Here is a 15,939-nt window from a genome sequence, read left to right as displayed (position 1 = left end):
TCGGGAGCTGCTGGTAGGGTATTCTTAATAATTAAAATCCATGAGGGTGCCAGCTAGCTTCCCAGCACCTGCACCTCAGTGTGCTCCTCTTCCTGCTACCGTTTGGGCAAACACGATGGTGAGTAAGACTTACAGTGCGAATATTTGTGCTTGAGCTCAGCGCTCGCTTTCTGGGCCAGGCTGGGAGCCAGCAGAAGACCTCAGCCTCACCCAGGTCCTGCTCAAACCCTGCCTCAATTTTCTATTAGTTTCTGACACTGGGATGGATTTCCCCATTTCTACTGTATGTTCCCTGTCTGTATGGACACTGCCCCAGAAATTTCCAAGCAGAAGACCTTCAGAAATGGAACACTAAGCATGCACAAATTCTGCCCATTCTATTTGACACACATATCTGGTTTTGTTAGCCATATCTTTATTTATTTGAAATTAAGTCTCTGCCGGGAGGTGCCTGCACCCCTCTGGCCACACAAGTAACTGGAGCAAAAAGCATTGCCTCCCGTAGCCCAGCTGTAATCGGTCACCATCTCGTTATCTGCTCGTTCCCCTTTTCATGGTGCATAGAGCTAATTAGGGGACTCTGGAGACAATATTGCAGCTCCTGCCTCTGGGCCCTTTTCTTGCAGAAATATTAATGAGCTCTCCACGTGCCAGTCCCTCTCCCTCCCTCCCAGCCCTCCTGATGAAAGCCCAGGGCTGGAGGAGAGCTCCCCAGCCACCCCTTGGGGAGAGGAGCAGGGCCCCACCTGCTGCTGGGTGTTCTTCCTTGGGTGCTCGTGGAGGAAGTGGGAGGGAGAGGAGCAGTACAGGAAGCACTTTCCTGCCAGGCCAGGGTGGATTTTATCTTTTTTTTTTCCTTCCCTCCAGTTATTAATTCACCTGAACACCCTTTATTTGTGGCCATTGATTCCCACGGCACGCCAGAGTAGCGCAAGGAAGGATCTGCTCCCCTGCCATCTGCATCAGTGTGCCCTTGTGGTTTCCTTCTGGAGTCTAGAAAGATGGAAAAAATTACAAATTGTTTTTTTTTTCTCTATTTTTTAATCATATTTTTGCATGCTATTGCAAAGCGTGAGGAACCAGTAAGGGTTTGTCTTGAAGCGTGACCTCAACCAGAAGAGACAGCAAAAATGAGGAGAGATGTTAATTTTATTTGAAAATGTGTACAGGCTAAACAACTGGCTCAGGTTTTACTTTTATCCAAAGCGTTACCTGTGCAATATGGGTAGGATTGAGATTTTCTCTTCCATCTTGGTTAGAGATGAAAATCCAAAGTTCTTAATTTTTCAAAGAGTAATTTTAGTTCAGTCAAAATATTTGACTCTGAGAAATTTTAACAGTTTCCGTTGGGTGATAGTCCCTTTTAAATAACACCTATAGAAATGTAAACGAATTAAAATACTTGTAAAACTAGAAAGCAGGTTTCAAGTCACTGAAATTCTTTGCTCTGCACTTGTTGGAAAGAGACATTTTGACAATTTTGGTGTTTCACTGCATTTTGTTTGAGGTTTCTCCTGTGGATATATTTGTTGGCATAAGGGTCTTTTTTATAATATCAGTGGGGGAAAAAAAGAAAGAAAAAAAATATTTCTATTTTGTTTGCACTCTCGGTTGCATTTCTGGTGGTTGGGAAATGCATCAAAGGGTGCTAAAGGCAGGGAGGGCAGGGTCTCTCCTCCGGGTGGCCGTGCCCACACCTGACCCCATCCCTTACCCCTCTGGGTGCTGGTGTGGGGACACAACGTGAGCACCTCCCACCAAACTGCCTTCTCCCCTGCATGGGGTGGTGTCAGGGCTATTTTGAGCCAAATGTGAATCAATTCCTTTCTCCCACCTGCTTCAGCAGGAGCTGTCCCCCACATGCAGAATATCCATTAGATATACACTTTTTTTTTGTCAAATGGCTTCCTAGAAAGTTGCTCTCACTGATGTTGGCAGAGATTTAGGGAGGCTCTTAGCTACAACCTGCTAGGCCTAGGTGCAGTGAGTTATAAGGGACTTCTGTCCCCTTTCACATCTTTTTTATTTTATTTTTCATTTTTTGGCTAAGAAATGGGCATCTGCTCTGCTTTGAGAGGTGCAACTTGCAGTGCCTGTGCACCTCAACTGGCTGCCAAAAACCTGCCCCAGGAGAGGATGGGGAGATGCACCCCAGTTTGCCACCCCAATAGAGGAGAGAGGGAGCAAAGGGGTGACCAGCAGCAGAGATCCTGCTGCAGGGGCTGCTCCCCAAGGTGGGACCAGGACTTCAATCTCCTGAGGGGACGGCTGGAGCCGCCCAGCCCCAGCGAGGTCTGGGCGATGTGGGAGGACCTGTGCTGAGCTCTCTGCAGGTTGAAGGTTTATTAGATTGGAAATTGCCTTGGCTTAAAGGTGTCCAGGTTGAGCTGTTTGACCGGTTTGTATGTTGGAACACTTGGAAGCGTGTTCCCCCTCCTTCTTTCTGTCTTTGGAAAATCTCCCTCTGGATTCTTCCCCCTTGATTACAGTTTAGGAGGAAAGACCTTCCTGCAGCCCTGCTGTGTGTGTAGCTGCGACTTGCCCTGTGCTCTGCCTCCTGGTTGTGAATTCAAGCTGGGAAGTCAGTGGGGAGACCTGGGACATCTCAGTCCCCAAATGATGCTTGGTGTTGGTTTTTGTGAGGATAGAGCTCTCCTGGAGGAATTATTTCTCACCTGCTTGCTCTCACTGCCATGCACCTTCTTTCTCGCTCCATCTCTGAACTCTGTCCCACTGCGGTGGGATGTGGTGGGGCTGTCAGTGGTGTGTGGGCTCACACTGATGCAGTAATTCTGTGCTAACTTTTTGTGTGCTGAGGGCGGGAGTCTGAATTAAAATGATGCTCCATTTGACACAAGTGAAGAGAAAAAAAAAAAAAAAGATGTGGCCTTGCCAGCATTTGCTACCGTCATCGTTGAATTATAAAAGGAGGGGATCCCTGCCTTTGATTTCCCCCTCTCAGAGGCTTGTTGGATGTGGAAGATAACCTCTGGGCACGCTTCAAGAGCTCTTTGAGATCACAGTGGTTTGTCTCAGCATTTAGGAGACAGGGTATGTTGTTACATGAGTCTTTTGTGCGGCGCGTAATGAGACCCAAAGATGCGTAGCAAGATAAACAAGGAGGTCTCACCTCCTCTGAATGTCTTGAAAAGCAGGCTTTTTGCACCAAACCCGTGCCCTCCATCCCCATCAGCACCAGCAGGCCAACTCCTGTGTGTCGAGGATGTCTCCCAGCAGCCCTCAACATTGCATGGTGTCGCAGCACGCGGAGCAGGAGCCTCCCTGCTGCAGCCCCACGCGGATCGCTCAGCTCGCTGGGCTGCTGTTGAACAAAGAGAGGGTTTCTATGTGCTGATAGGGATCAAAATAACAGCCCCAGCAGCTTTCAGACACAGATGAAATCCGCTCCCAAGCGAGGGGCCCCAGCCAGGCTAATGCTTGGCTTTGCAAGCCGCTGTGGAGCTCTGCGCGGCCGGATTAATGCTCAGTGACTTCTCTCCAAGAGTAGGAATGCGGGGCTGGTCTGATAAGGCTCCGAGCGAGGAGGTTGCAGAACGGCTTTTGAAAGCCGAGGAGCTGAGAAATGAGCAGATTGCCAAAGGAGAAGAAGTCCATCCTTTAAACTCATTGCTCAGGTTATCAGCAAGGCTCGGGGTGCTTCCGCCTGTCGGCATTCAGCTGCTCTGACGCCAGGCGTGTTAAGGGAGCCACAGCTTCCAAAGTGCTTACAAGAGATGAATTTGCCCTGTCGGAGGTGGTCCTGACTGGTGGTGGGGAAGGAGTTGCTACTGGGGCTAAAGACCTTGGAAGACAAGTGCAGATCTGGAGGGACTACTGCATGCCTGGACTGCAAGAGCACAGGAGGGGGAAGTAACAGCCCTGCTCTCACCAGCCCAGCTCCTTCCCCTGGGGGTAAGAGCTGGATGGAGCTGTGTAGCTCACTGACTGAAGGGGGGAGATCTTCAGAGCTCCTGGGATGCACACAGGGAAAAGAGGCAGGAGACCGAACCCACGTGTCTCCAAAAACAGAAGTTTTACCCTCTTACCTGTTAGCAGCCAGCCCCAAACAGCCCCTGAGAACCTGAGCCATGATCGCTGTCTGCATGGAGCCGCATCCTCTGGTGGTGGATGCAAGTCCTCCATCGTCTCGTTCCAGCTGGCAGCGCCAGGTCCCGTCGGCTGCTGTTGCTCCTGTTGCAGAGCCAGAATAGAGGTGAAGGTAACTGATGTAGGGGCCGGTGCTGGCTTCTTTTTCCCCCACTGTCACACAAGGACCTAGCAGGGGGCACCAGTGCCAGCCACGTGTCTGGGCTGCAGGTAGGAGCATAGCTGGAGACCATCAGGAGCAGCATAGCTATCTCTGAAATGGGGTGAGGACACTAAAATCGTCTTGTTTGGGAAGAAATCTCTTTGTAGGATTGCGGTACAAACGCTGGCAAATCAATTGTTTAACAGCCACAGCCAACAGCTCGGACCTGCTCCAGGAGAGGGCCTGGAGCTGCTATGGATGAGATGCCTCAGCTCAGCGCACAAAAGGATCGGGGCAGCAGTGGGGCAGCTGTGGGGCTGCAGTGGGGCTGCCTCTGGGGGCTCACAGGATGGCATGGACGGGGTGGGGGGGAGAAATCCCAACCAATGCTCACAGTGCCCGCCTTCCTCCCCGCAGCGCCTGGTGCGGATGAACATGCCCATCTCGCCCGAGGACCTGACAGTCCACTTCACGTCCACGCTGATGGCCCTGATCCGCACCGCCCTCGAAATCAAACTCGCCACAGGTGAGAGGGGAACGATGCGTGACCGCACGTGGGGCCTCACACCCTGATGCGCTGCAGCCCTGAAACCACAGAAGTGCCAACCCCTTTGGGCTGGCTGTAGCCTGGTGCAGCAGCCGAGATGTGCAGAGCTCCCCAAAAAGCCCTGGGCAGCTCCTTGCTCTCTAACAGCCACGAGAGTTTCCGCACCTTACTTCTTTGCTGTTCCAGCACGGGGGTGAAAAAGGCAGCGTTGCTGTCTGCTGGTGGCCAGGCAGTGACTCAAGGCGCCTGGGGATAAAATTAAGTTATTTAAGTGTTTAATCAGGCATGCGCTTGACTTCCCAAATAAACACTGCAACATAGTAAAGCACGCTGGCCTTTTCTGTGGGTCGGTACGCTGTTTAATCAGGCTGGCTGGGGTCAGAGTCAAGGCATGACGGGCCAAAGCACTTTTATTCCTAATCTAAAAGCTAACAGGAGGCAACGATGCTCTTGTGAGCAAAGGGCAGGCAGGGTTAGGGTGCTGTGCTTTTCCCAAGTGGTTTTAGGCCAACCTTCCAGCCTCTCTGTGTTAATTACCTTCCTCAAATGTTACTGAAACTTTGACGCTTTGGGCATGCAGTGCTGAGAGAAGACAAAACTTTGAGGCTGCTGGAGAGCTCCCCCGGAGTGACCCCAAGTACCAGATGCTTGTTTTCAAAGACACACTTAGGACTGTCTGGGATTTTAGAGGCTGACACCATATTTCAGTAATAACTCTGGATAAGGCCACTGAAGCCCTGAGAGTTTGTCTGATTTTAGGGTCCTAGTTACCTGTCAGCAAAGGCAATTCCCACAGACTTTTTCAGCTGACAAAGGCTCCCCCTCCTTTCTTTTTGCCACACGCTGGAAGGGAACCAAAGAGCCAGGGCAGCTGATAACGCTGGCACCGCCGAAAGGCTTATATCTGCTGCGGGTTGTGAGCTCCTGACCCGCTTTGTGGCTACGTGCTCAGTTTTGTGTGCTACGTTTAATTGAGTCTTTAGTGGGACTAACAGGCCCTTAATAAACCCTCCCTAATGAGACTGAGCATGGGAGTTCAAACCGCCCTGTCGCCGCGCACCCAGAGTCTCCTCCCATCGCTTTCCTCTTAGAAAAGTAATCTCTGTCACTCAGATGAACTACTTAATTGCCAGCTGCGTGGTGTACTCAGCTGGGAGCAGACTCGTTGGCTCACATACACTTTAATAACTTCACACTTGTGTACTGAGACCTCACTTTGGCCACTTGAATAATGCCACTGTGTTCGGCTCCTCCTGGTTAAGTTGTCACCCAGCTTCTGTTTGGTGCTCTTGAGAAATGGGAGAGGGGGAAATGCCTTCGCTTGCTGTGCGAGCAGTGGGATGTGCCGTGCAGACAAGGGTTTTCATTGACGTGCCTGTTTCCTCTCCCTTTCTTCAGGGGGTGTCAAGCAGCACCAGTGTGATGCTGAGCTGAGAAAGGAGATCTCGCTGGTTTGGCCCAATCTGTCCCAGAAGACGCTGGACTTGCTGGTGCCTCCCCACAAACGTAAGTGGTCCACCGGAAAGCACCCAGCCGTCCCCAGCCACCTGAGAAACCCACTGTAGGTTTTCCCCTCCCTGCCTGCTCTGTCCAAAGCCCCATCGATGTGTACGGGCATCTGGGGGACGCAGCAAAGAAACCTGGTGTAAATCAGTGCCCAGGTGTCACCTCTGCAGGCTTCCAGCCCACGTCTCCATGCCATGGTCATCCAAGGAGCAGGGAAGCCGAGGTCACATCCAGGCATGAGTTCTGTTACATTACAGTGGGTTTCACGTCCTTAGAGCAATCCAAGAAGGGACCAAAGCTGTGTGGCCTCTCCCAGACCTTCTTCACAGCTTTTGTTTGCCTCCAGCCTGTGCCTTACAGGACAGGAGAGCAGCGTCTGCCATCTGCGCTCAGTCTGCTACAGAAAACCAGGGGAAGGAGATTAAAGGTTTGCTGAGAACTTACAGAACCAGAAGTGAGATATCTTGGAGCTAAAGGCCTTTGTGTTACTCGATGATGTCCTTAGGTGAACATGCTGAGAAAACGGAAAGTTTGCCATTATCTTGATTGGCCAAAGCAAGGGCTCTGGATTCCTGATTAATGAGAAACAGTGCAGAGCAATAAAGGCAATGTTAATTAAGAAAAATGAGGGAGCTGAGGAGGGGCATATCAGTGGGTAGCAACTACTGAATTCTTCTCCTCCCCACCTCTCCGGGTGCCTTCATATCTGGAGCTTTAACTCCTTGCTGTAAGGGATGTGCTCAGCTGCGGTGCGGGGAAGGGCTGGGAGCAGAGCTGCGAGGGTGAAAAAGACATCTGGAAAAATGAAATACTCTTTAAATGTATGTATGTTAGCCCATTATGCCCCAGTTGACTGTAATTCAGAGAAATTGGAATAAGGCTTCTTTGTTGATAAAAAGTTGGCTGTGGATCTGGCATTAATTTAGTGGTTCTTCCGTTGGCAGTGCTTGCAATGCCACAGAGTTTTCCTGCCTGTTTCTTTTCCACCCAGCATCTGCGAATGTTTGCCATGGAGGGTTAGAGACAGGGGCCATCCTCCCAGCAACAGGCAAAGATCTGAAGAAGTCTGTTATAACGTTTTCTTGCTTTTTTTCCTTTCCCCCGTTTTTCCCTGTGTCTGTTTTGCCTCATCATTCCAATGCCACCACTTCTTCCTCCTTGTTTTTCACACCCGTTTGACGTTGCTATTTCTCATGCACTGTGACTTATTCATCTCCTCCCCTGGTCCTTTGCCTTTCCTCACCTGAACGTCCCTGGACAGCCGATGAGATGACCGTGGGGAAGGTCTACGCAGCACTCATGATATTCGACTTCTACAAACAGAACAAGAACAGCAGGGAACAAGTCCACCAGCCTCCTGGGGGCCTGTGCCAGGTACTCAGTCAAAGGGTGCTGCTCTCTGCCCTCCCTCTCAGGCAGCTTCCCCCTGAGCTGCGGGCAGAAGGTCTGGGTGCTTCCCCAGGCACTATTTGAAAAATGGAAACCCCTCCCAAAATTCTTTCTCCCACCATAAAAAAAAAATAAAAATAAAAATAAAGATGCAATTTCCTTTTCCACTAGGTCTGGAAGGATATTTTCCAAAAAAAAGTCCCAAATAACTTGGCAGGCTAATCTTCGGTCCTATTTTCAGAAGTGGTGTAAACACTGAGGAACACCATGAGATGTCTTTGGGACACCAAAGAATCACTGAAAACTGATGATATTTGGCTCCAAAATGTTTTAGTTGTTTTTTAAAATGGGAATAATTCAAAATTATTTTGGCTGTAACACACTTGAAGACTTTTACAATTTCTTGAAGGTATTTTCACACATCTGGCTTGGGATTGAAACCCCAAAGATTTCTGGTGGGCCAAATAGCTGCTTGATTTCAGGGTGATCATCCTGCTAGCCTCCAGCATGGCCCTGTCTGTATGTCCCATGGACGGGAGGCTGTAAAAAAAGGTGGCAGTGCCACAATGGGGTGGTCAGTGCCAGCGCTCGTGTCAGGGCACGAAACCCCTGCTGCACTCGGGGGGCGTGGGGGAAACTTCTCTCTGACTCCTTCCCTTGTGCTTCGCAGCCCGGCCCGGTGTCGCTCTTCCACCCCCTGAAGGCCACCCTGGAGCAAACCCAGCCCGCAGCGTTCAGCAACGCGAAGGCGTTCCTCCGCCAGAAAAGCTCGGCATCGCTCAACAACGGGGGCACGCTGTGAGTACCCCCCGACACAGCCGTGACGCAGCCGAGGGGCACAAAGGGCAGACGCCAGCCTTGCCCCTGCTGACTCAGTTGCCCTGGATGGTTCGTGGCACCTTCAGTGACCCAGAGCCCAGCAGCCCCTTCGTGCCATGGCTGGGACAACGTCCTGCTGGTGGCTCTGCCTCCCGCTGCGGCCTCGGGTGCAATTATCCATCCATTATAGATGGTGGTGGCAATGGGTTCTCCAGAGCTGTGTGTTTCCTTAGTGGCCTCCTCCAAATCTTAGGTGCAGAGCTTTCCATTGTGGCTAGTTTTAATCGCAATTTTGTTTACAGGATGTTGGGATCACTGCAAAACAGCAAGACAAATCCCAAACCAAGCACTGAATCGCTAATGCAGTGGGTTCCTGGGAGACCAGAAGGTCCTTGGGAGCAAAGAATTCCCTAAAGCTCAATGCACTTGATAACAGCAAGAGCTTCCTGAGACTTTCCAGGACAGAATCTGGCTCTCTTTGGCCAAAATAATACCTCCCCAAAGAGTTTACCGAACGGTTACAGTAATGGCAATCCCTAAATGTTTCACCATTTCCTGCTCCTCAGGTGACTTTCTTCTGGGTCACACGTGCCATGGATTTTTAACGATGGATGTCTGAGGTTGAAATGTCCTGAATAACCCCAATGGGAATCTGACTTCAGACCCAGCAGTAAAACCTAGGGCTACCTGTACCATTCAGTGACTGTAGGTTAGCACAGCCATGGATGTGCTTGACCAGTATCACTTAGGGCTATTTGTCTAGCTGGTTTTGCATACATAATTTGCCTGACTTCCAAAATTAATCATTCTTCTTCTTAGGCAGCAGAAGTTGATTTCCTCAGTTACTGAAAAATAATGGTCTGACCTGTTTGGTTTCCTTGTTGCTCAGGGTAATCTCTGGGCTAGAAAGAAAGAGAGTGGCCCTGGGAAAACCTAGGGGACTTTATAGCTTCACCAGCCACCCTGCACCCATTTTCACAAGTGAGACTTCAGAGGGTTCCCAGGTGCTCTACCTTCAGCACAATAAGGTCAGCACAAGCCCTTTGCAAAAGAGTTCATCTTTTTTTTTTTTTTCTACTTGATCTTCTGGCAGGCCACCCCCAGAGGGTGGGATCAAAGAGTCCAGCTCCTGGGGGACCCAGCGCACCCAGGACATGTTTTATGAAACCAGGACACCAGCTTTTGAACGAGGCCACTCAGAAGAAATCCCTATTGAGCGGGTAAGCAAACAGGTGGAGATGGGGTGAAATGCAGTAGATTTTTATTGGTATCAGGCTAGATGCTTCCCTGAGAGCTGAAGGGGTCTTCTGCCCTTTGAGATAAGCATTGTTCTCTCTCTTACAACCCAAAGCTTGCTTGAATATTATAGAGAAAAAGCAAGTCTGAGAGCTTTAGTACCGATAGCTGTACTTATAGGCATGCTTATCCTGGGACTACGTGTCTGCTGAGATGTAGGTCACTTAGAGCTATGTCTTCCTCATAGCCCTATTGTCCCGATCCCATTGTTATTAGTGTACAAAACCCAGAGAAGAGGTGTCACGGGTCAGGGCTCATTGCCATAGCTGGCGGATAAACTAGTCCCACCGTTGTCCCTGCTGAAGGCAGTACTGTTGATAAAGAGTAACTTGGGCGCTCCACGGCTCCAAGTTTATTCTCTCCCCTACCAGCACCTCTTCCCAAACCAAACTTAGCAGAAGCCTGCTCAGATGATGGCTTCAAAGCTGATGTTCCTATTCTTGCTCCTGAAACTGCTTCTTGATTTGGATCAGGTGGTGGAAATGAGGGAAATCAGCCCCACTCTCACCAATGGAGAGCACCAGCCGGGTCTGGAGAGCCAGGGGCGGGCGGCTTCCATGCCGCGCCTGGCTGCCGAAACTCAGGTGAGCAGGGAGGGAGGGAGGGAGGCTTTTTGGGATGGGAGACAGAGAGCGAGCCAGGAAGGCAGTGTAGTGCATTCTCTGTGCTCGAAAGTTGCCTGCAAGTTCTGTGAAATAAAGGTGTTCTCTGAACCTGGAGCCAGGTAACCAACCTTGGGGCTTGGATCACAGGCATCTGTGTGCAGGCACAGCATTTTCCCCAGGTTTACTCATTCCTGGTTGCAGAAAAAGAAGAAGAAAAAAAGAAAAAAGAAAAAGAACACAGAGAAATCCATCTGTCTGGGTTGCTAAATGATGACTGCCTACCATGGAGTGCCTGTTCTGATTAACTGGGGACAATAATGTTTGCCAGCCTATATTCCTGGAAGGCATACATTTCCCATTGGCAGTTGTTTGCCATCTATCCAGACAGACAGCTGAGGCATGCTCCAGTGCTCCAGCCATAAAATAAGCTGGAGATTTCCTGTGGTTCTCTTTGATGAATGCAGTAGGTATGGAAAATACCAGGGAGCCTGTGCCTGGAAGGCTGCACTGTGACATTAAGCAGTCTCCCTGTGTTTTTCCCTTCCCACAGTAATTAGCATATCTTGCATTGTGACTTTGATTAGTAATATGTTGTTAAGGATTTCATTTTCCTTGTTTGGCTTCTTGTAGAGAAATCTCATCATTAGGGTTGACCTTTACAGCAACTTGGCGACTAATTGTGGACGCTCCTTAGTGCATAGGATGTCATGGTTTTCACAGATCATTTTTGGGCACTCCACATGTTCTCTGCCAGCTTGTTAACCCAGATGCTCTTCAGACACCATCCTGCCTCCTGTGTGTCTGAACACCCCATAGTCGTGTCTGTCTTGCTCAAAGGGCCTGATTCATGCAGCAAGAAGTGAGCAGCCCATGGGCTCTTCCCCATTGCTCTCTGTGGGAAGCAGGACATGGAAGATGTTCTGCATCCTTAAAGACTCTGTCTTGCATGCACAGAAATAGCTCCAACAGATTAAATAGGTTTGCAAATGTGCTTAGGCTGGTGCAAGCTACTCTTTACTGGCTAACAAATTTCCCAGATGACATGAGAAACTGCACTCTTTGTGTGAGAGCTCCAGAAAATCACTGAATAGGACCTTGTCTTCTGGGATTCTCTGGGTTAGCAACACTAGTCGAGATGCTTGATAAAAGAAACAGACCCCAAAACAATCCTGTACTCCCTCCCTTCCCAGAACAAAGTTGTCCTTTATTCCAGGCCTCAAGTAGCATCTTCCCTTGCAAGGTGATGGAGTTGCCAACAGGAAAGCCAGTGGCACGAGCCTTTCCTTGGGAAACTCCTCTCCGTTGCAGTCCCAGACAGCATGCCTGCGATTTAACACTGTCACGGTCAGAGACAGGACAAACCCTTCGCTTGGAGCCGCTGAGCAGAGAGGAACTCTCCTGGGCTGCTCCTGCTGCACCCTGCAGCCACTGCTGCCTTTAGGAGCAAGGGTCCCGTCCGTGCCCGACCTCCCCTTGCTTGCAGCACGGTCCCTGTCCCAAGGGCACAGCTGCCCCCAGGAGAGCTCCCTGGTCTCGGTATGAATCAGGCCTGTGGTACTGAGCAGATCTGTCCTCACATAGTTATGTAATGTTCTGGTGGTTGTAGCTTCAGCCGAATAACCGATGTACTCTCTGTGTGTCTTCCCCCTCCGTGCCCTCCACCCTCCCTCTCACACGCTGCCTCCGCTCCCCCAAACTTTGAATTCTTTATAACTCTTATTTGTGATGCTTTCTGTTTCCTCCTGATTTCTGGACATCCTCCTTCTTGTTTATCTGTCATTCCTCCATCTTTTTTTTACTTTGCCATTAAAAAAACGAACTCCCTATGCTTTCAACCCCCCTCCTCCCTCCATCCCTCCCTGCCCTCCCCGTGTCTGCTGCCCATCTGCCGCGATGTCTGACCATGGCTGTACTGTGGGGCTGCTTCAAATAATGTCTCTCATCTTGTCCGAATTGTTTGCAGAGGAGCAAAGCACGGTCACCTGGGAGTTACCTAGCAGTATGTAGTTTGCACTAAGTTGTATCCTATTAAATCCGTGTTAAGAAACGATTAACCTTCCTTAACCCTTTACTTTTCTCCCTTCCCATCTGGAGCACAATGTTGCACCGGCGCAGCTGCTGTCTCTTCCCCCTGTGCTGCAGCTCCCTCCACCCACGACTGCACGCCGCACGCTGATAGCAGGGGTTTTTGTTTGTTTTGCTGATTTATTTGGTTTGTATGCCTTGTTGCACAGGGATTTAGGAGGTGAAAGCTATCAGCTTGCTAACGAAGAGGCAATTAGTAAGTCTCTGAAGGGTTATGGTATAGTCTCCCAAGGCTTGTGTGTGCCCCGTTAATGTAAGGAGAGCATTGTCAGGATTTTTGGGGAGGGTGTGCTTTGCCTTGCTAAGATCCACTTCCCATTAGGGTCAGCAGCAGCTTCTGGCCTTGGAATAAGCACAGAATTGGGTCCAAAGAGAAACATCCATTTTTTATAGATTTGTCTGGCTTGTTGTTGGGAAATCTGTCTTCTTCCTGGTAGCTCCCCTCGGGTCTGTGGCACACTTTGCATTCCTAACACCACACCTTGCACTCAGATGGGAAACACCAAAGTTTGGGTGGAGCAGCTGAAAATGGAGCTCAGGCTGCCCCTTTGCATTCAAGGAGAGAGCTGTGACAGCACGCCGGCAGGGAGAGCGGCTCGTCCTGCCCGAAATACCAGCCAGGGCTGCGGAGCGACCGGCTCCGCGTTGTGCAAATATCAAGGGGCAGCAGAGATTGGAAACCCAGGCTAAGCAAACAAAATAGCAGGGATGATAAAAATAACGCAAGGCTCTCTGGAAAGGTTACGGTAAGCAAAGTAAATGTTCTGCTGGAAGTGGCCCTTGAGGCACGTATTGGGCTGAGGACTCAAGGCTGAGACCTGAGCGGCTAAAGGACATCCTCAGCTCCCTCCCCACCAGGCTGGAGCACTGTGCACCCAGGGCTTTCCTCTGCCAGGAGCTCCAATGTGAAGGTGGACCACAGGAAGCCTCCAGAGGATGGACAAAGCCCTGCCTCCACCTCGGAGCAGTCTGCAAAGCAGCTGGAGGCCTGCAGAATGAAAGAGAGGGAAACACAGGGATCTTTCTTGTTTTCTGAGCTTTGTAGCTGGTGACTGGGCAGTAGGGAGGTGAAAATAGCTGCCCTGCAGTCTGCTTGTCTTGGTTTCTGCAGAACATCTCTGTAAGGTTTTGAACCCAGAGGGAAGGGAGCAGAGTCTGGAGCTGCCACTGGGGCGGAGGCAGTGGCCAGCAGTGCCCGTGGGAGGCTGGAGGGCTGCACAGGGTCCTAATGTTTGGCTCTCAGGCCATGGCTGACTTGAAAACAGCCATAACAAGCCTCAGCAGTCATTTCTGGAGATGTCCTGGTGGAGTTGTAGGGGATAGGTGATATCCTGCTTGTCCCAGTCACAAAGGCTTGGAGGAGCAGTGGTGGGACAAGAGGGGAGGTTCAGCAGTTTGATGGAAATCACCCCCAAGTGCAGGGAGACAGACACAGTTACTAGGTGGCTTGCCCTGCACCTTGCCCGTTTATTTATTTCTGAGTTTCCTCCCTCTCCGTGTGGTGCCCACAAACGCTTTCATGCTTCCCTCTTTGGAGTTGCTTTGGGATGCTTCCAGGCCCCGAAGCAGCTTTGGGTGAAACTGGTCTTGGAGAACTACCTTTGTGAGATGCTTGGCTGCCGTGCTGCCCTGTGCCCCTGCTCACTCCTGCTACCTCCCGTGGCGCTGTGCTTGGTGTGCCGTGCTGCGTCCCGCTCCGCCGTGGTACCTGTGGGTTGGCACAATGCTGAAAGCAAAGCCCATTTCAGCAAACGGAGCTCACATTTACTCCTCAAACCTAGCACTAAGTCTGCCATTCCACAAGTCCTTCTGCCCGTTCCAGTCGTAGCCGGTTAACCATTTCTCTCCTGCCCCTCCTTGCCCCCGTCTCTCACCCTAAACCCCCTCCCGTGGGAGCCGAGCGGTCGAGCAGGGTGCCTGCAGCGCCTGCCCTCTCACCCTGCTCCCTGTGCCCCTGTCCCTCGCAGCCCATCCCGGACACGAGCCCCATGAAGCGGTCCATCTCCACGCTGACCCCGCAGCGCCCGCACGCCATGCACCTCTACGAGTACTCCCTGGAGCGCATGCCGACCGACCAGGTGCACCACCACCACCACCACCGCTGCCACCGGCGGAAAGAGAAGAAGCAGAAGTCCTTGGACAGGTCCCCACATCAGCTGGCCGACGGGGAAGCCGGTACGAGCTTTGCCTTTAGCAGGGATTTGTCCTCCTCCTCCCTTCGGGGTGGGCACTTGGTGTGATTTGGGGTCCCATCCCCGTGGAAGGAGCGTGTTGGTGACCCCCACAACCGATGTTCTCCTTCCAGTGGCCCAGTCTGGCGAGTCTTCTTCCAAGGACAAGAAGCAGGAGCGCGGCCGGTCCCAGGAGAGGAAGCAGCACTCCTCCTCCTCCTCCGAAAAGCAGCGCTTCTACTCCTGCGACCGCTACGGCAGCCGGGACCGCTCCCAGCCCAAGTCTGCTGATCAGAGCAGGCCCACCTCGCCCAACGGGGGGCCGGAGCAAGGCCCGCACAGACAGGTGAGGGGGTGCGGGCTGGGAGGAGAGCCCTGCGGTCTGCCAGGGATCCGCGCACCTCTTCTGGGGTTTGTTTAAGATAAAGGAGACAGGCAGCGGGAGGTAAAGCCTTTGAGGTCTTGCTTACTGTAGGATGGTTTGGGCTGGAAGGAACCCTTAGAGGTCACCTAGTCCTAGTCCCTGCCATGGCCAGGGACATCTTTCACCAGGCCAGGCTGCTCAAAGGACTTTGGACACTTCTACTGATGCACAGCTTCTCTGTGCACCTTGTTCCAGTGTCTCAACACCCTCGTTGTGAAAAACTTCCCCTTATACCCAACCTAAACCTAGCCTCTTTCAGTCCAGAACCATTGTCCTACGTCCTACCACGACAGTCCCTGCTGCAAAAATCCTGCTTGCTGCTTCAGGTGCAGGACAGGGATGGAAATGTCGCCTGATAGTTTTTTACCAGCCACCCACGGAGTGACTCAGTGCCTCTCACAGAGCCCCCGTACCAGTGACTCCCGTGCTAACAGGTTCAGTGCAGCAATCTGGAAGGCCCAAGCCTTGTCTGGGCTTGCTGCTGGTGGAAAATAATATCCATGAGCCCAGGCAGGCTGGAAGCGTGGTGAGGGATGCTCCGTTGGGCAGCCGAGCTGGCCCACTCTCCCAGCACCTGCCCAGTGCCACAAGCACTTGGTGACTGTAGGATAAATCCTTGCCATGGCCACATGAGCACAAGTGCAGGGGCTGCAGGCGGCCAAATCCCTGATTTCAGCTGGGTTCACTCATGTTAGTGGTATCAGAGGTGTCAGGCTCCAGCTGCTGATGTGTGGGCCTCAGAGCTGTCCTGTAGTGTGCTGTGTTGTGGAACAGGTACATTTATTTATTTATCTGTTTTTCGAGAACAAGTCCTGTTCCCCTGGTGACAGATCAATCTGCAAAGCTGC

General features: G+C 51.4%; 1 protein-coding gene across 1 annotated transcript in view; it reads left to right on the top strand.

The window, feature by feature from the left end:
* The window catches only part of LOC118257069 (voltage-dependent N-type calcium channel subunit alpha-1B-like), a 282,260-nt gene that overhangs the window by 264,447 nt on the left and 1,874 nt on the right, over nt 1-15,939 (top strand). The window contains exons 40-48 of the mRNA XM_050714494.1: nt 4,667-4,775; nt 6,195-6,302; nt 7,564-7,676; nt 8,362-8,489; nt 9,604-9,730; nt 10,280-10,390; nt 12,375-12,410; nt 14,464-14,671; nt 14,802-15,013. Of these exons, the coding sequence (XP_050570451.1) occupies nt 4,667-4,775; nt 6,195-6,302; nt 7,564-7,676; nt 8,362-8,489; nt 9,604-9,730; nt 10,280-10,390; nt 12,375-12,410; nt 14,464-14,671; nt 14,802-15,013 (1,152 nt within the window). The remainder of the gene's footprint in view (nt 1-4,666; nt 4,776-6,194; nt 6,303-7,563; nt 7,677-8,361; nt 8,490-9,603; nt 9,731-10,279; nt 10,391-12,374; nt 12,411-14,463; nt 14,672-14,801; nt 15,014-15,939) is intronic.

This window comes from Cygnus atratus, chromosome 19 (genome assembly GCF_013377495.2).
Source record: "Cygnus atratus isolate AKBS03 ecotype Queensland, Australia chromosome 19, CAtr_DNAZoo_HiC_assembly, whole genome shotgun sequence".
Taxonomy (NCBI): domain Eukaryota; kingdom Metazoa; phylum Chordata; class Aves; order Anseriformes; family Anatidae; genus Cygnus; species Cygnus atratus.
Note: the sequence above shows the minus strand (reverse complement) of the source record. Positions and strands in the feature narration are given on the sequence as shown.